We start from the raw sequence: 20561 nt of genomic DNA on the forward strand, positions 1-20561 counted from the left end.
CAACTTGATGCGGTCCATCACGCTCCAGTCTTCGTCACGTCTTGCCGCTTCTCGTGACCTTGTCGTACCTCACAGCATCATGAGCATCTTGTCATGCTCGCCCCATCACATGGCCGCCCGGCATCTCGCCTTCTTCATGCACAACCAAAGCTTCACCGGCCTACATCACCCTACTACCATCTAAACTACATGCAGATACATGAATCAAGATTAAACCTAACATTTTCCCTCCTAATCTTGATTCTTCAATCTTCACGCGGCTTCACCCGCTGCCACTTGACGACGCCATCGCGGCGCTACACAATTTGTCGTGGACCGACGCCATCGCAGCGCCGGCGTCCATCACCATGTCCTCTTGCCGCACGCGGCGGCCACCTCTTGACGTGGAGGACGTTGTCGCAACGCCGATCACGATGCCGTCTTCGTCAAGCGGCATTGCACCGCAACTTTTTTTTGCTGGCTTAACACCAACTTTCCATGATGACGATGGCATGACACCACCGTCGTCGGAATCGCACCGACTCTTCTTGTGGCAGCTCCGCACCACCATCTTCACATAGCGGCACCGCATGGCCACCCTCCTTCTTCTTGCGCTGTCGGCCTCCATCGCGCCACAGCCGACGCCGTCGCAGCGCCGGTCACCATGGACCGTCTTGTCGTGGATGACGTCCTCGCGAGGCCGACCATCACACCATCATCATATTGCGGCATCGCACCGCAATCGGCCACCAGCGGCATCGCGCCGCCAACGGCCTCCACCTTGCGCCACCGTCCTCCACCTCACATGGAGTCGGCCGCGCCGCCGTCGCCGCCTCGGATCTACCGGGGCTCTGATGCCAATTGTTGGCGCCGCCTCACCTCGCAGCGCTGCTTCTTCTACCTCGAGTTGCTGCCTCTCACAGCTCCCTCTCTCTTTCTCTGGTTGTTTCTCTCAAGAACACATGAGAACACACACGCACACATGCACCAAGAGAAATACAATGACTTTGCCAAAAGCACTTTCTTGGTGGCACACCGTGGCTACATGTTTACTTCAGCCCTCTCGGCCTCGGCTCAAACAACAAGCTTTACATCTCTTATATAGAGACTCACGCGCACACACAGCCACGGCCACACCGGCCACTAACTCACGCATGCACGGGCCAGCCGCCACTCTCGGCTGCTAACCCACTAACCCATGCACTAACTAATTCCTAAAGTCTCTCCATGATCCATATGGCTCGGACACCACCTCTGACCACTCCAACTACATGCATGCACAAACTACTTACCCAACCATTCTATCGGCTAGGACCCAACAAACTGAACGACCTGCCGGTTCACCCGACTCAACTTGATGCGGTCCATCACGCTCCAGTCTTCGTCACGTCTTGCCGCTTCTCGTGACCTTGTCGTACCTCACAGCATCATGAGCATCTTGTCATGCTCGCCCCATCACATGGCCGCCCGGCATCTCGCCTTCTTCGTGCACAACCAAAGCTTCACCGGCCTACATCACCCTACTACCATCTAAACTACATGCAGATACATGAATCAAGATTAAACCTAACATTCAACACAATAACTTACTGGCTCAATGGCCGCCACCCGAGCGTGCTTGGTTGTGCTAGTCGTGGCTCTCACGTTTCTCTGCTTGGACGGCCGGGCGGCGGCGGCGCCGGCGACTGCTGGGAGTTTGGCTCAGCGGCGGCAGGAGGTGCAAAGCCTCCTCAGGCGGCTCAATAAGCCTGCTCTCGCAACCATTCAGGTACATACACAGTGATAGTTGCGCCGCGTGTACGTACGTCCTGTTGTTGTCGTTCAGCACACACATGCATATGCAAACCTTGCTTCTCTTCTTTCAGCACACATGCACGGTCCATTTTTATTTGCATTTATGTCGTCTCACAAGCCATGCACGCAAGCAGTGGGTAGTCTTCATGCATGGAGGGTTTTTAACGCTGACAGCTGTAAAATTCATTGATTTGAAAGGGGTATTACAAGAATATTCCCAAAGGAGAAGTGCACCGCATGAAGGTAAGTGCCATCAAAAAAAGGAAGAAAAAGGGATTGCTCGGTTTATTCAGGAAATCCGAGCGAAACCTGTGAACACCGCCTAGCTAGACTAGACCTATAGCAACGCAATACTCTCACCATTTTTATTTACTCCGCATATTAGCTTTGACCTAATTCAAACTTTATAAAGTTTGACCAAGTTTATGAAAAACAATTCAATCTTTAATAATAAAATATATATGATATGGAAATATATTGAATGATGATTCTAATGGTATCAATTTATATTGTGGATCTAAATGTTTTTTTTTGCATAAACTTGGTCAAACTTTAGAAAGTTCAATTTGAGACAAAGCTAATATGCGAAGTAAATAGAAACGGAGGGAGTACATAAAAAACTCCAGAAAGCAAAACACCCCACAATACACTCAACCATGCACTCGAGCACCTTCGCCACTACCAGAATGCCCACCTAAAAACCATCGTACTACTCCGTGCTTGCCACAAGCATATCCGCTAAACCTTGACGACACCGGAAAGGAACGACATGTCTGATAGAGAGAACCTATGCTACTCCGATCCCACGAGGTTGATAAATCTCCTGGCACTCCTTGTATGTGAAGAGTGGTCCTGCTGCTCACCACCATCGACCAAACGATCGGTCCTAAATGAATGCCTGATGAAAATCTCCATGCTCACCACATCTCTGCCATCTCCTAATCAACCACACTACCACTAACCCAGTGCTACCACCACAAGGCTTGGCTCCAAAGGCAATGCTCCCAATGAAACAATGATGCCACACACACCACTATTACATATGGTTTTCGACAGAAGACAAGAACTTAAGGTTGGGAGTGGTGCCTCCAACAAGGAAAACAACACCCAGAGGCATCATTACCACTAGCCCCCACGAAAGATGGCATGACTTCCATTCAGAGAGTCAAGCACCTATGTTGGGGACGATGTCTCCAACACACCATCACCAGATCAAAGCCAGTAGACGCCACATGATATACCACATAGATCTTGCCAGAGCATCATCGGCGTGCAAGCTCGGCAACACCCCAAGGCCATGCCAACCAGGCACCACCTCAAACTATCATCCCGTCATGGAGCCACCATGCATACAACTGCAAAACCTACCGTCGATCAAGCATCCTCGAGGCCTCCAGCCGCAGAAGCAACCAGCCTCCAAAGCTCTAGATCTAAGTTGGGAACCTGCCATATCGGGCCGCCCGAGATGGATGGCACCTCCCGACATCACCCCCGCGGATCCCGGACGTACCACACATAGCAGCATGCCCATGATAGCCCACAACACACATGGTCGTGCACTCAAGTACCTTCGCTGCTACCAGAATGCCCACCAAAAACCATCGTATTACTTCAGGCTTGCCAAAAGCATATCCGCGAAACCTCGACGACACCGAAAAGGAATGATATGTCTGATAGAGAGAACCTATGATACTCCGAAATTACCAGGTTGACTACCATAAGTCTGCTGGTGCTCCTCGTATGTGAATAGTGCTCTTGCTGCTCACCACCCATCGACGGAATGAACTGTCCTAAATGAATGCCCGACAAAAAACTCCATGCTCACCACCTCGCTGCCATATCCTAATTTAACCACACTGCCACTGACACGGTGCTCCCACCACAAGGATTGACTCCAAGGCAATGCTCCCAATGAAATAATGATGCCATAGGCACCACCACTAAATACGATTTTCACCAGAAGACAAGAACTTGAGGTCGGGAGAGGTGTTGGGTCCCCTCGGTGGTACCTCCAACAAGGAAAACTACACCCGAAGGCATCATTCGCCACCAGCTCCCACCAAAGTCGGTATGACTTCCATTCGAAGAACCGAGCACCTGTGTCGGGGACGACGTCTCCAACACACAATCACCAGACGGGAGCTAGTAGATGCCACATGATGTACCTCGTAGATCTTTCTAGAGCATCACCGACAGTGCAAGCTCGACAGCACTCGAAGGCCCTGCCTAGCTAGGCACCACCTCAAACTACCATCCCATCATGGAGTCACAACGCATACCGCTGCAGAACCTGTCTCCATTGATCATCCTCCAAGCCTCCGGCTGCCAGTGCACCGTCGGGAAATACCAGCAAGAAACCCACCACTTGACCAAGAGACCGCCAAACTGGAGGAGCTGTTGAAGCAAAGCATCCAGACTCCCTGCACACCAATGCCAACAAGCACCTCGGGCCCCATCAGCCATGACCGAGCAACCATTGGGCTACCAGCATCCAAAGCTACAGATCTAGGTAGGGAACCTGCCAGATTGGGCCGGCTGAGATGGATGCCCACCCTACATGTACTGAGAAGATGTGTAATGTATAATGAAATAGTGCGGTCTATTTTTATACTTATTTAAGCCAGATCTACGTCTAAGTTGCGGCCATATAGTGATAAATTTATATATGGTTTAAATTGGCAACAACTCCTAATACATTCACTAAACGGACCACACTATTTTATCCTACATTACACATCATCAATAAGTAGCATGTATGTAAGATCTAACATTCACTAGTTTGCTCGTAATATTCTCCTGTTTTTGTTAAAACCACTGATTGCCAGAAATCAACAGAGCCCAGATGGAGATGTCATCGACTGTGTGCATATCTCCAAACAGCCTGCATTTGACCATCCTCTCCTCAAGAACCATACTATCCAGGTAATGATTTGAAGCACCATTTCCCTTTTCATATCACCGTCACCTGTAGACAAGTCATAGTTCCCCATACTATCACACACACATACCATGATATCACTCAACCGCTACTTTTCAGATGCGGCCTTCTTACCACCCAGGAGGCATATATCATAACTCCAACATCGCCCCCCATCCAATCACCCAAACATGGCATCAAAATGGCAAGTGCCCTAAGAACACCATACCAATCCGAAGGACCAATGAGGACGACGTCTTAAGGGCCATTTCCGTCGACAGGTATGGCAAAAAGAGACCAGGGAGCATCCCAAACACAAGTTCAATCAATGACCCTAACACATCCAATATAATGAGTGGGCACCAGGTACAAAATTCCATTTAAGAATCATGTTAATGTCGTAATAATCTTCCTCTTGGAATGTTAACATTATTATTTTGGAAAGTGCTCATTTAGCTTTGCTTTCTCTTCCATTGAGCAGTATGCCATAGCATCTTCAAATGTTGATAAGTGCCATGGAACGAAAGCCACCTTCAATTTGTGGCAACCAACGATTGGGAGGGACAATGACTTCAGCTTGACCCAGCTTTGGATAGTTGGGGGTTCCTACGAAGGCAATGATCTCAATACTATTGAAGCAGGATGGCAGGTTAGATAGTGAAGGGAAACATTAAACCCACCTTCAAAAAAGATATATTAAACTCTATCTTTTAGGTTCTATGCATGTTATATGTGATGTTGAAAGTATCAGAGCATAAGTATGAGCTAGTGTAGATTCTCCATTGATACAAAGGTTTTTTGTATCATAAGTTGTGCTGGTAGAATTTTTTAAGAGCTAAGGGCATGTAGAAAGCTATACAATATAGAAACCTTTTGTCTTTATTCGTGTACATCTTATCTACAGGTATTGTTAAAGACAACTTCCCTAGTGGGATGTCTTTCAATCTACAAGACATGTTGTAGTATTTAATTCTAATTCTATAATCAAATTGTCTATACATGCCAATATAGAAAACAATTTTGAGTAACATGCTAATCTGCACGTAAACTGCACATCTCAGACGTTATGAAAAAATATCTAACCCTCTAAATAAGCATACGAACTACATATTTTCCCTTATTACTGTTAATACTAAAAAATAAACAGAATAAGTTAGATATTAAAATAGTCATCCTTCCATTATAAAGAAAAATGTAACTGTACATACATATGTTCCAAACTCAAAATAAACTTTTATGCCATGTGTTAGTGGTGGCAGAGAGCGGATCGAGCCGGGGCCTAGGAAATACCAGCATGTACTCATGCTACCGTGCTAAGTAGTGTAAAACTGCTACAATCATTAAAGAAATCTTGCATGGTCGAGGCAGCCCTGATCCCGTCTCTTGCCCTCTGTATCACCATGCAAACCTTGCATGCATGTAGCTAGAGTGCACTAATGAGAATGTCTATTTCAATGTTTTTGCCATTATTTAATTACTATGCATTTTATTTCACGGTGCAGTAAGTTGTGCAGTCTCTTTCATTTTGCTAATGGTGCCATTCTCTCTACAAAATTTTCAGGTTTACCCAAATTTTTATAAGGATAACAATCCTAGACTCTTCATCTACTGGACTGTAAGAAACACATTCCATCATATCTTCATTATTACCCATATTGGGTCCATATTTTATTAATGCTGGGAATAGCATCATGCCACTAATTTTCCATTGTTGTGTAATATTGTAGCGTGATGCATATGAAAGCACAGGATGTTACAACCTAAAGTGCTCAGGGTTCGTCCAGATGAATAATCAGATTGCAATTGGTGGCACCTTATCCCCAGTATCCACCTATGGTGGTGCACAATATGACTTTGATATTTTAGTTTGGAAGGTAATACAACGTAATAAGCTTTCACATCATCAGTATTGAGTATTGAGTAGTGTGTAATAACCACTTCAACCTGAAAGCTTAAAACTAACGGGGAGATGTGTGCAATTCACCATGTGCAGCCTCCCTTATGTGTCAAATGTGGTACAATCATTTTAGTTTATTCTAGCCACTAGGATATCATTTTATTTTATTGCATCAACTAGGATTTGACCTCGAGACTTCTAGGCCTTAGTTACATGCACTAGCTCTTAGTTGCATGCACTAACCAATTCAGCCAAAAGAATTAAGATGATGGGAAGGAGTGAGTGATTCACTTAATTATACTTCAACATTAAGCATACAAAATCAAACTCATGAACGGGCACAAAGAATCCATGTCAACTACCTCATGTTCTTTTCAAAACTATTTCTCATGGCCTCTTTGTGGTCTCAATAATAGTGTATGGTTCTCCCCATGCATGTTTCACATTTTTCCGCAAATTCAACACTCTTGAGTCAGCTATTAAACAAGGGCTCTTTCAAGTTACTCCTTCTTGCTCGGTTATAGGAAAAACAAATAGATATCAGCCATTGCTTTAAAATGAGGCCACGTAATTAAGACATTTTCATAAGAAATTGACGGGCGAATAACATTTACATGTGATCTGTGATGCATAGTCGTGTGGTTGGTAGATCTACGTGATGCCCTCCATGTCTTAATATTTTAATTCCTTGTTTCTATTTATTCATCCCATTATAGTGTCAGCTACTGAACTAGCATTGAAACTCATGAGTATTGATATTGTTTTCATACTGCCACCAAGAATGAGAGTAATGAGATTGTACAAACAAGGTATTTTGTACTCCCTTCATCCAATATATAGCACATCTTAACAAGAAGTTGGATACAAAAGAAGAGTTTAGAGCGGTTATGGAGGCTTCTAGCATTAGCTCATGCAATTGTTGGTCATAATTATTTCGGTATCCATTGGCTCATTCTGTGTTGATTTTCTAAATACACATTATGTTGTTGGGAAAATGTTGAAAAATTAGCGTGCATTATGTTTCGGGGCAGAGGGAGTAGTAGTGACCAGATTATGGGAAATAGTATAAAAAAATCATCTGCTCCTACATGGTGTGACAAGGTTTTAAAGTATGCATGGTGTTACTTAGTCATCAAATACTTATATAAACACTTTGGATTCAATACTCAATTAGGAAACAAACCCCCTATTAACTTGTATTTTGAAACAAAATGTACTAAATACCTATGATAGTTTTGAAAAAAGGTTGGGCCCTCTCCCTTAATCTCAGCCCTTTGGATAAAATGGATGGAGCATTCATAGTAGTTTGGGTGTACCTTAAAGACTACCTTTGAAAAAGACTTCAAAGGATTTTCAAGGTGAGATTTTGCCAAGAATTCATTCATAATGGCATATCCATATAAAGTAAAGTAATTTCTTCCCCTTGCATGACTAACAAGAACCTCTTCCCAATATAATATTTAAAGTTTCCTGGAAAATTGTAAGGTTTCCATGTCCATTCTTTGCAATGCTACACCTATGAACTGAGGTCGACAGAAACTCCTCTATGTTGATGTGGAGAATAACGGTTGTGGCTGCTTTTTTGAACTTATCAATTGATTGGTCTTTCTTATTTGTAGCTCTTAAGTAGAGTTTTATTTAAGTTGTTTGTAGATGCAACATTAACTATGCTCTTCCATTATAATCCCATCAATGGGAAACACCTTTCCATAGTGAACATAGGGAACACATAAACTCACTTTTGCGTTGTGATACGCTAGCCCTTTAGTATTATGTTTTTGGCATTTCTTTTGGGACTTAATGGATCTAAAGTCTATTCCATTCCCATGATATTTTATACTATATTATCTAGTAAAATAAATTCTGGCTTGCAGGACCCAAAGGAGGGCAACTGGTGGCTGCAAATGGGGAGTGATTATGTAGGATATTGGCCATCATCCATTTTCACGTACTTGGCAGATAGTGCCTCTACTATACAATGGGGAGGTGAGATAGCGTCATCTGATCTCGGCCAAACTTCCACAGATATGGGTAGTGGACACTTCCCAGAGGAAGGGTTCGGCAAGGCCAGTCATGTCAAGAATATACAAGTGGTAGATTCATCCAACATTCTCAAACCGCCAAGTGATGTGACCACTATAGCTGGGCAGCGCAGCTGCTATAACGTGCACAATGGTATCTCTGACAACTTGGGCACTTACATATTCTATGGGGGCCCTGGGAAGAACTCTAACTGCCCATGATCAATACGCCTTTAGTATTATAATTATTTATGGATTACTAGTGGCCCAATACGTATTGTTAGGGTCTATACTAATGCAATAGTATGTGTGGCCATGTGTGGCGTTCGAATGCTCTACTAGTGTGTGTATGTCTACACTCGTAAGAGGTGGGAACAAGCAATTTAAGCTTGCATAATATGTATTCATTTCCCACCACATGTTTGAGAATATGGAATAAGAAGCTTTGGTCATCTGCTATTACAGATTGTATAGCATTGGAGCTAAATATCATATACTATCAGTAAGGATAAGAACATTTACATCCATGATAATAGACACTAGCGGCAAGATATTTTGGAGCTCAAAATAATGGTTTTCATTAATACATACATTTTATTGTATTTATTGCAAGAGTTTACTGATTCATTTAAGCAAATCTTAGAGACAAAACATTTCTTCTTGAGTTAAATACACTGAAGGTGCCTTATCTTGTCCAGCACTGTCACTTTGGTGCCCAAAGTTAAAAATACACAAAACTAGTGCTATGGTGCATATACGGTGCCTCGGTGCATATCGACGTGCATGAAGAAATAGCAGAAGGAAACGAGAATAGTGGAAATGTCGATTCTATTCAGAAGGAAACTTTCTTCAGTCTTCTTAAAAAAGAAAAATGCATCTCATTTCTTGTATATAGACATGTATATATATATTTTTTGAATTTCCCCACCTAAATTGTATTCATTTGCTTATAAGGCTTTTGCAGCCTATCGCAAGATAGGTTCAAGTGAACCAGAGGTACAAGGGGCACAAGGAAGAAGTGATAAACAGAAAACAACGCACGCCAACAACACACATAACACAAGGAACAACGAGGGAAAACACAACAAAGAGCATCAAAGGAGAAATCTAACGGCATTGGCCAGCCGGAAAAAACCACGACACTGCACCGTTGACGCAATCGAAAGGCTCCACGCATCCGAGACTGCACAACGCCGCGACACCACCTGTTTCGCGACGCACCTTCGAAGGGATACGCGAGGACGAGACGACGCCACGGCACCTGTGTGCCACCGCCATAGTCAAAGGGCATCGCCTAGCAAACCAAACCGCGGCACTGCACCATCGACGCAATCGAAAGGCACCACACAACCGAGACTGCACGACGCCACGACACCACCTGTGTCGGGGGTACATTCGAAAGGTTATGCAAGGCCGAGACGACGCCACAGCACCTGTGTGCCGATGGCGTAGCCGCAGGGCACCGCCAAGCAGAGACGCACCGAGGAGCACTCGAGCACGACACACACCACCGTCGACCCCAGACCTGCCGCACCACAACCACCGACCACCCGCTTCAAACCAGCAAAACACCACCCCCAAACCTCAGGCAAGCAGCATGGAGCAGCGTCTCCACAGACAGGCGCCACCAAGGTGGTAAAACGACGTCAAAGACGTCGCCGGCGTCCAATCTAGTAGCTGGATCTAAGGCTTTCACCCAGAGAAAGAACAGAGTATGCAGGGAACAATGTATCACACAACGACACCTCCAGGGAGCGACACAGGGCTTTCACCCGAAGCATCACTCGCGCCATCTGCTTGCTGAGCCACGCCGCTGCTGAGACCGGAGTCACCACCGCCCGAAGGCACCAACCTCCTGCAACGACGGCTACCGAGCACCCGCAGAACCACACCAGGCTACCGAAGCAGCCAAAGGGGGTGGAACAGAGCATGGGGCGCCGGGGGGTGCCACATCGGATGGAGGACGCGAGCAGAGGAGGCACCTCACACACCCGATCTGGATCTAGCCGGAAGAGAAGGAATGGCTGGCCACCGGCCTGGCCCCGCCCCCACGCCGCCCGGGCAGCCGCAGGAGATGGCGCGACCACCACGCCGAGGCTAGGGACCGCACCCCGACGCCCAAAACCAGCCGCTGGCCCGGATCCGGCGCGCCAGCCAGATCCGCCGCCGAGGGGAGCGCCTGTGAGCGCCACGGCCAGGCGCCGGCGAGCAGGCTGCGCGTCACCTCAACGCCACCCCTGCTCCCCCAGCGCTCACTGCGCCCTCGGCATCGAGCTCGAGTGAAGACGCCACCGAGATGACCCCAGCCACCCAGCCACCACGCGTCCGCCGCAGATCTCCCCGAGCCACCTTCGGAGGCAGGGGGCCGCCGCCACCACTGCGAGGCCAGCGGCAGTGGCGGAGGAGAGGAGGCGCAGGGGAGGGGGCCGCCGGCGACGCTCGAAGTTCCCCCGAGTCGCCCGAGCGGAGCGACGCAGGGTCTCTTGTCCAGTAGCTGGCCTTTTCGACACGTATATATTTCACACTGCGTAAAGAGCATATTAGGTACCGAAGATTAGTGGGAGTAGTGCTAATCCTGGCGGATGGTCGCCGCTACTGCTCCAAGGAAGCAGAAGATGCACATGCTACACGAGAGTCATCATGTGTGCTACGTTTTGATTTTCTTCTTCAAGTTTGGGGTCAAGTAGTCATCTTGCTGTGCCATGTAAATTGTGTCGTCGATAATAATTTACATTCCACCGTGAGTTTCTAGGTGGTTTTTATAGACATAATTTCGGCATGAAGTTTTTTTGAATTACGAATTCCGTGCAAGTTTTCTTTTAGTAGACTGTACCTCTCTATATATTGATCAAATAGCAAGAGTGTTTTGGGGTACAAACGTCTTCAGGCGGATCTATCAGCCATACATACTGGCCGATATCATTTCTCAGAGAAGATCGTGCCAACCTGTGTATTTCTTTATTTGAATTTCTTGCTTCATGCCAAAAGGTAATACCTTCAAACTCGTCTCCTCTGGCCCAGGGCATCTCCAAAACGGATCCTCAAATCATCCGCAATTGTTTGGACTGTGTGGTCCGGACGTGTTTAGCCATCCAATGCAGGTCCGTATCGGTCCGTCAACCGGTCTGGATGCACTTTCTCCCGTAAACCCGAAACAAACTTGGGAGAGGGGGTGGGGGTGCACTACTAGGGAAAAGGCTAGCAGCAACGCGGGTTTTAGACCTATCAGTAGCGCGGGGTGGTGCGCTACTGATAAGGCGCTACAGCTAACGAATAGCAGTAGCGTGCCTCCACCCATGCTACGGCTAAATCGACTTAGTAGCAGCGAGTTCCAGGAGGAGCGCTGCTGGTAATTAGTAGTAGCGCTTCTCTCTGCCCGCGCTGCTATTATTATTTTGTATTTTATTTCTTTTTTATTTCATGTTGTATTCGTACACATTTACACAAATTTTTATACAACAGGAATTTACAAATTGTTTTTACATCATAATGAGTTATTACATCACGGGGTGAAAGAACCGTGTGGACTAGTTTCAAGTGGACGGACATCCACTTGAAACTAATCCGCGGTTCTTTCACCCAATGATATAATAAATATCATCATCATCATCATATCATTAACAACTTATCATCATCATCATCATCATCATCATATCATTGGTCACTAGTCGTAATCACAAGTACTCCTCACATCTTCAACTCTAACACATTGTATCACATAATAAACATATTGTACCTCATAGGACCTACTACATTCTCTTAGGACCTACTATATTCTCTAAGGTAAAATAGCAAAAAACAAGATAGCCCTCGCTCTCCATTATGGAGAATGCAGATTATCCTGTCTCCAATTCTTGCATTTCGCTTAATGTTGCTTCTAAGAACCTCCTTACGAATGTCCAAACATTTTTTCCACTCTATGATTAGCATGTGTTCATCGGTTTCAGAAATACGATATGTTGGGAAACGTTGCAGAAAATTAAAATTTTTCCAGCGGTTTCACCAAGATCCATCTATGAGTTCATCTAAGCAACGAGTCAAGGGAGAGAGTTTGCATCTACATACCACTTGTAGATCACGAGCGGAAGCTAGCCAAGGGGATGGTGATGATGGAGTCGTACTCGAACGTGATTCGGATCACCGATGTCCAAGTGCTGAACGGACAGCACCTCCGCGTTCAACACACGTACGGGACGGGAGACGTCTCCTCCTTCTTGATCCAGCAAGGGAGAAGGAGAGGTTGAGGAAGATTGCTCCAACAGCAGCACGACGACGTGGTGTAGTTGGTGCAGCAGTACTTCGACAGGGCTTCGCCAAGCATATACGGAGGAGGAGAGGTGTTGGGGAAGGGAGGGGCTGCGCCTTGGCTTGTGTTCAGCTCCCATGCGCCTCCCCACTATATATAGGGGTGGAGGGGATGGTTTCTTGCCCTCCAAGTCCATTGGGGCGTTGGCCAAGGTGGGAGGAAAGAAATCCCATCATTTCCTTCCCCACCGATTGTTATCCCCCCTTTTTAGGGATATTGATCTTATCCCTTCGGGATATGATCTTATTCCTTCTAAGGGGGGATCTTGGTGCGCCTTGACCAGGGGTGTGGGGCCTTTCCCCCACTACTCACGTTCATGTGGGTCCCCCCATGCAGGTGGGCCCCACTCCGGAACCTTCTAGAACCTTCCCGGTACAATACCGAAAAATCCCGAACATTTTCCGGTGGCCAAAATAGGACTTCCCATATATAAATCTTTACCTCCGGACCATTCCGGAACTCCTCGTGACGTCCGGGATCTCATCCGGGACTCCAAACAACATTCGGTAACCACATACAAACTTCCTTTATAACCCTAGCGTCATCGAACCTTAAGTGTGTAGATCCTACGGGTTCGGGAGACATGTAGACATGACCGAGACGTTCTCCGGTCAATAACCAACAGCGGGATCTGGATACCCATGTTGGCTCCCACATGCTTCTCGATGTTGTCATCGGATGAACCACGATGTCGAGGATTCGATCAAACCCTGTATACAATTCCCTTTGTCAATCGGTACGTTACTTGCCCGAGACTCGATCGTCGGTATCCCAATACCTTGTTCAGTCTCGTTACCGGCAAGTCACTTTACTCGTACCGTAATGCATGATCTCGCGGCCAACACTTTGGTTTCCTTGAGCTCATTATGATGATGCATTACCGAGTGGGCCCAGAGATACCTCTCCGTCATACGGAGTGACAAATCCCAGTCTCGATCCGTGTCAACCCAACAGCTACTTTCGGAGATACCTGTAATGCACCTTTATAGTCACCCAGTTACGTTGTGATGTTTGATACACCCAAGGCACTCCTACGGTATCCGGGAGTTACACGATCTCATGGTCTAAGGAAGAGATACTTGACATTGGCAAAGCTCTAGCAAACGAACTAAACGACCTTTGTGCTATGCTTAGGATTGGGTCTTGTCCATCACATCATTCTCCTAATGATGTGATCCCGTTATCAACGACATCCAATGTCCATAGCCAGGAAATCATGACTATCTGTTGATCACAACGAGCTAGTCAACTAGAGACTCACTAGGGACATATTGAGGTCTATGTATTCACACGTGTATTACGATTTCCGGATAATACAGTTATAGCATGAATAAAAGACAATTATCATGAACAATGAAATATAATAATACTTTTATTATTGCCTCTAGGGCATATTTCCAACAGTCTCCCACTTGCACTAGAGTCACCAATCTAGTTACATTGTGATGAATCGAACACCCATAGAGTTCTTGTGTTGATCATGTTTAGCTCGCGAGAGAGGTTTAGTCAACGGATCTGCGACATTCAGATCCGTATGTACTTTGCAAATTTCTATGTCTCCATCTTGAACATTTTCACGGATGGAGTTGAAACGACGCTTGATGTGCCTGTTCTTCTTGTGAAACCTGGGCTCCTTGGCAAGGGCAATAGCTCCAGTGTTGTCACAGAAGAGTTTGATTGGCCCCGACGCATTGGGTATGACTCCTAGGTCGGTGATGAACTCGTTCACCCAAATCGCTTCATGCGCTGCCTCCGAGGCTGCCATGTACTCCGCTTCACACGTAGATCCCGCCACGACGCTCTGCTTGCAGCTGCACCAGCTTACTGCTCCACCATTCAACATATACACGTATCCGGTTTGTGACTTAGAGTCATCCGGATCTGAGTCGAAGCTAGCATCGACGTAACCCTTTACGACAAGCCCTTCGTCTCCTCCATAAACGAGAAACATGTCCTTTGTCCTTTTCAGGTACTTCAGGATATTCTTGACTGCTGTCCAGTGTTCCTTGCCGGGATTACTTTGGTATCTAGCTACCAAACTCACGGCAAGGTTTACATCAGGTCTGGTACACAGCATGGCATACATAATAGATCCTATGGCTGAAGCATAGGGGATGACACTCATCTCTTCTTTATCTTTTGCCGTGGTCGGTGACTGAGCCGAGCTCAATCTCACACCTTGTAACATAGGCAAGAACCCCTTCTTGGACTGATCCATTTTGAACCTCTTCAAAATCTTATCAAGGTATGTGCTTTGTGAAAGACCTATGAGGCGTCTCGATCTATCTCTATAGATCTTGATGCCTAATATGTAAGCAGCTTCTCCAAGGTCCTTCATTGAAAAACATTTATTCAAGTAGGCCTTAATGCTGTCCAGAAATTCTATATTATTTTCCATCAAGAGTATGCCATCTACATATAATATGAGAAATGCTACAGAGCTCCCACTCACTTTCTTGTAAACGCAGGCTTCTCCATAAGTCTGCATAAACCCAAACGCTTTGATCATCTCATCAAAGCGAATATTCCAACTCCGAGATGCTTGCACCAGCCCATAAATGGATCACTGGAGCTTGCATACTTTGTTAGCGTTCTTAGGATCGACAAAACCTTTCGGCTGCATCATATACAGTTCTTCCTTAAGATGCCCGTTAAGGAATGCTGTTTTGACGTCCATCTGCCATATCTCATAATCATAGTATGCGGCAATTGCTAACATGATTCAGACGGACTTTAGCTTCGCTACGGGAGAGAATGTCTCGTCGTAGTCAATCCCTTGAACCTGTCGATAACCCTTAGCGACAAGTCGAGCTTTATAGATGGTGACATTACCATCCGCGTCTGTCTTCTTCTTAAAGATCCATTTGTTTTCTATCGCTCGCCGATCATCGGGCAAGTCTGTCAAAGTCCATACTTTGTTTTCATACATGGATTCTATCTCGGATTTCATGGCTTCAAGCCATTTGTTGGAATCTGGGCCCGCCATCGCTTCTTCATAGTCCGAAGGTTCACCGTTGTCTAACAACATGATTTCCAGGACGGGGTTGCCGTACTACTCTGGTGCGGAACGTGTCCTTGTGGACCTACGAAGTTCAGTAGCAACTTGATCCGAAGTACCTTGATCATCATCATTGGTTTCCTCTTCAGTTGGTGTGGGCATCACAGGAACATTTTCCTGAGCTGCACCACTTTCCCGTTCGAGAGGTAGTACTTCATCGAGTTCTACTTTCCTCCCACTTACTTCTTTCGAGAGAAACTCTTTTTCCAGAAAGCATCCGTTCTTGGCAACAAAGATTTTGCCCTCGGATCTTAAGTAGAAGGTATACCCGACAGTTTCCTTAGGGTATCCTATGAAGACGCATTTTTCCGACTTGGGTTCGAGCTTTTCAGGTTGAAGTTTCTTGACATAAGCATCGCATCCCCAAACTTTTAGAAACGACAGCTTAGGTTTCTTCCCAAACCATAATTCATACGGTGTCGTCTCAACGGATTTAGACGGTGCCCTATTTAAAGTGAATGTAGCTGTCTCTAGAGCGTATCCCCAAAATGATAGCGGTAAATCAGTAAGAGACATCATAGACCGCACCATATCCAATAGAGTGCGATTACGACGTTCGGACACACCGTTTCGCTGAGGTGTTCCAGGCGGCGTGAGTTGTGAAACGATTCCATATTTCCTTAAGTGTGTGCCAAATTCATGACTTAAATATTCTCCTCCACGATCTGATCGTAGGCACTTTATCTTTCGGTCACGTTGATTCTCCACCTCATTCTAAAATTCCTTGAACTTTTCAAAGGTCTCAGACTTGTGTTTCATTAAGTAGACATACCCATATCTACTTAAGTCATCAGTGAGAGTGAGAACATAACGATATCCTCCGCGAGCCTCAACGCTCATTGGACCGCACACATCGGTATGTATGATTTCCAATAAGTTGGTTGCTCGCTCCATTGTTCCGGAGAACGGAGTCTTGGTCATCTTGCCCATGAGGCATGGTTCGCACGTGTCAAACGATTCATAATCAAGATACTCTAAAAGTCTATCGGCATGGAGCTTCTTCATGCGCTTGACACCAATGTGACCAAGGCGGCAGTGCCACAAGTATGTGGGACTATCGTTATCAACTTTACATCTTTTGGCATCTACACTATGAACATGTGTAATATTACGCTCGAGATTCATTAAGAATAAACCATTGACCATCGGAGCATGACCATAAAACATATCTCTCATATAAATCGAACAACCATTATTCTCAGACTTAAATGAGTAGCCATCTCGTATTAAACGAGATCCAGATACAATGTTCATGCTCAAACTTGGCACTAAATAACAATTATTAAGGTTCAAAACTAATCCCGTAGGTAAATGTAGAGGCAGCGTGCCGACGGCGATCACATCGACTCTGGAACCATTCCCGACGCGCATCGTCACCTCGTCCTTCGCCAGTCTCCGTTTATTCCGCAGCTCCTGCTGTGAGTTACAAATATGAGCAACGGCACCGATATCAAATACCCAGGAGTTACTACGAGTACTGGTAAGGTACACATCAATTACATGTATATCAAATATACCTTTGGTTTTGCCGGCCTTCTTATTTGCTAAGTATTTGGGGTAGTTCCGCTTCCAGTGACCCTTCCCCTTGCAATAAAAGCACTCAGTCTCAGGCTTAGGTCCATTCTTTGACTTCTTCCCGGTAACTGGCTTACCAGGCGCGGCAACCTCCTTGCCGTCCTTCTTGAAGTTCTTCTTACCCTTGCCCTTCTTGAACTTAGTGGTCTTATTGACCATCAACACTTGATGTTCTTTCTTGATTTCAGCCTCTGCTGACTTCAGCATCGAGAACACTTCAGGAATGGTCTTTTCCATCCCCTGCATGTTGTAGTTCATCACAAAGCTCTTGTAGCTTGGTGGGAGCGACTGGAGGATTCTGTCAATGACCGCCTCATCTGGGAGGTTAATGTTCAGCTGGGTCATACGGTTGTGCAACCCAGACATCTTCAGGATGTGCTCACTGACAGAACTGTTTTCCTCCATCTTACAACTGTAGAACTTGTCGGAGACATCATATCTCTCGACCCGGGCATGAGCTTGGAAAACTAGTTTCAGCTCTTCGAACATCTCATATGCTCCGTGATGCTCAAAACGCTTTTGGAGCCCCGGTTCTAAGCTGTAAAGCATGCCGCACTGAACGAGGGAGTAATCATCAGCGCGAGTTTGCCAAGCATTCATCATGTCTTGGTTCTCTGGGACGGGAGCGTCACCTAGCGGTCCTTCTAGGACATATTGTTTCCTGGAAGCTATGAGGATGATCCTCAGGTTCCGGACCCAGTCCGTATAGTTGCTGCCATCATCTTTCAGCTTGGTTTTCTCTAGGAACGCGTTGAAGTTCATGTTGACATGAGCGTTGGCCATTTGATCTACAAGACATATTTGCAAAGGTTTTAGACTAAGTTCATGATAATTAAGTTCTAATCAAATTATGAACTCCCACTCAGATTAGACATCTCTTTAGTCATCTAAGTGTTACACGATCCGAGTCGACTAGGCCGTGTCTGATCATCACGTGAGACGGACTAGTCATCGTCGGTGAACATTCTCATGTTGATCGTATCTTCCATACGACTCATGTTCGACCTTTCGGTCTCCGTGTTCCGAGGCCATGTCTGCACATGCTAGGCTCGTCAAGTTAACCCTAAGTGTTTTCGCTGTGTAAAACTGTCTTACACCCGTTGTATGTGAACGTAAGAATCCATCACACCCGATCATCACGTGGTGCTTAGAAGCGACGAACTGTAGCAACGGTGCACAGTTAGGGGAGAACACTTCTTGAAATTTTTGTAAGGGATCATCTTATTTACTACCGTCGTCCTAAGTAAACAAGATGCATAAACATAATAAACATCACATGCAATTATATAGTTGTGACATGATATGGCCAATATCATATAGCTCCATTGATCTTCATCTTCGGGGCTCCATGATCATCTTGTCACCGGCTTGACACCATGATCTCCATCATCATGATCTCCATCATCGTGTCTTCATGAAGTTGTCACGCCAACGACTACTTCTACTTCTATGGCTAACGCGTTTAGCAATAAAGTAAAGTGAGTTACATGGCGTTCTTCAATGACACGCAGGTCATACAAAAAATAAAGACAACTCCTATGGCTCCTGCCGGTTGTCATACTCATCGACATGCAAGTCCTGAATCCTATTACAAAGAACATGATCTCATACATCACAATTCATCATTCATCACAACTTCTGGCCATATCACATCACATGATCAATCGCTGCAAAAACAAGTTAGATGTCCTCTAATTGTTGTTGCATCTTTTACGTGGCTGCAATTGGGTTCTAGCAAGAACGTTTTCTTACCTACGAATAACCACAACGTGATTTTGTCAACTTCTATTTACCCTTCATAAGGGCCCTTTTCATCGAATCCGCTCCAACTAAAGTGGGAGAGACAGACACCCGCCAGCCACCTTATGCAACTAGTGCATGTCAGTCGGTGGAACCGGTCTCACGTAAGCGTACGTGTAAGGTTGGTCCGGGCCGCTTCATCCCACAATACCGCCGAAGCAAGAAAAGACTAGTAGAGGCAAGTAAGATGACAAAATCCACGCCCACAACAAAATTGTGTTCTACTCGTGCAAAGAGAACTACGCATAAACCTGGCTCTGATACCACTGTTGGGGAACGTTGCAGAAAATTAAAATTTTTCCTACTGTTTCACCAAGATCCATCTATGAGTTCATCTAAGCAACGAGTCAAGGGAGAGAGTTTGCATCTACATACCACTTGTAGATCACGAGCGGAAGCTAGCCAAGGGGATGGTGATGATGGAGTCGTACTCGAACGTGATTCAGATCACCGATGTCCAAGTGCTGAACGGACAGCACCTCCGCGTTCAACACACGTACGGGACGGGAGATGTCTCCTCCTTCTTGATCCAGCAAGGGGGAAGGAGAGGTTGAGGAAGATTGCTCCAACGGCAGCACGACGGCGTGGTGTAGTTGGTGCAGCAGTACTCCGACAGGGCTTCGCCAAGCATATACGGAGGAGGAGAGGTGTTGGGGAGGGGAGGGGCTGCGCCTTGGCTTGTGTTCAGCTCCCATGCGCCTCCCCACTATATATAGGGGTGGAGGGGCTGGTTTCTTGCCCTCCAAGTCCATTGGGGCGTTGGCCAAGGTGGGAGGAAAGAAATCCCATCATTTCCTTCCCCACCGATTGTTATCCCCCCTTTTTAGGGATCTTGATCTTATCCCTTCGGGATATGATCTTATTCCTTCTAAGGGGGGATCTTGGTGCACCTTGACCAGGGGTGTGGGGCCTTTCCCCCCACTACTCACGTTCATGTGGGTCCCCCCATGCAGGTGGGCCCCACTCCGGAACCTTCTAGAACCTTCCCGGTACAATACCGAAAAATCCCGAACATTTTCCGGTGGCCAAAATAGGACTTCCCATATATAAATCTTTACCTCCGGACCATTCCGGAACTCCTCGTGACGTCCGGTATCTCATCCGGGACTCCGAACAACATTCGGTAACCACATACAAACTTCCTTTATAACCCTAGCGTCATCGAACCTTAAGTGTGTAGACCCTACGGGTTCGGGAGACATGTAGACATGACC

At 46.1% G+C, this 20561-nt stretch overlaps 1 protein-coding gene across 1 annotated transcript; it reads left to right on the forward strand.

The window, feature by feature from the left end:
• Positions 1–1550: 1550 nt before the first annotated feature.
• LOC123087554 (uncharacterized) lies at positions 1551–9049 on the forward strand. Its single transcript, XM_044509597.1, has 7 exons — positions 1551–1747; positions 4609–4695; positions 4811–5056; positions 5172–5339; positions 6252–6305; positions 6418–6564; positions 8462–9049. Exons 1-7 carry the CDS (start codon positions 1577–1579, stop codon positions 8828–8830), a joined length of 1242 nt encoding a protein of 413 aa, XP_044365532.1. The 5' UTR covers positions 1551–1576; the 3' UTR covers positions 8831–9049.
• The last annotated feature ends 11512 nt before the right edge of the window (positions 9050–20561 follow it).

This window comes from Triticum aestivum, chromosome 4A (assembly GCF_018294505.1).
Source record: "Triticum aestivum cultivar Chinese Spring chromosome 4A, IWGSC CS RefSeq v2.1, whole genome shotgun sequence".
Classification (NCBI taxonomy): domain Eukaryota; kingdom Viridiplantae; phylum Streptophyta; class Magnoliopsida; order Poales; family Poaceae; genus Triticum; species Triticum aestivum.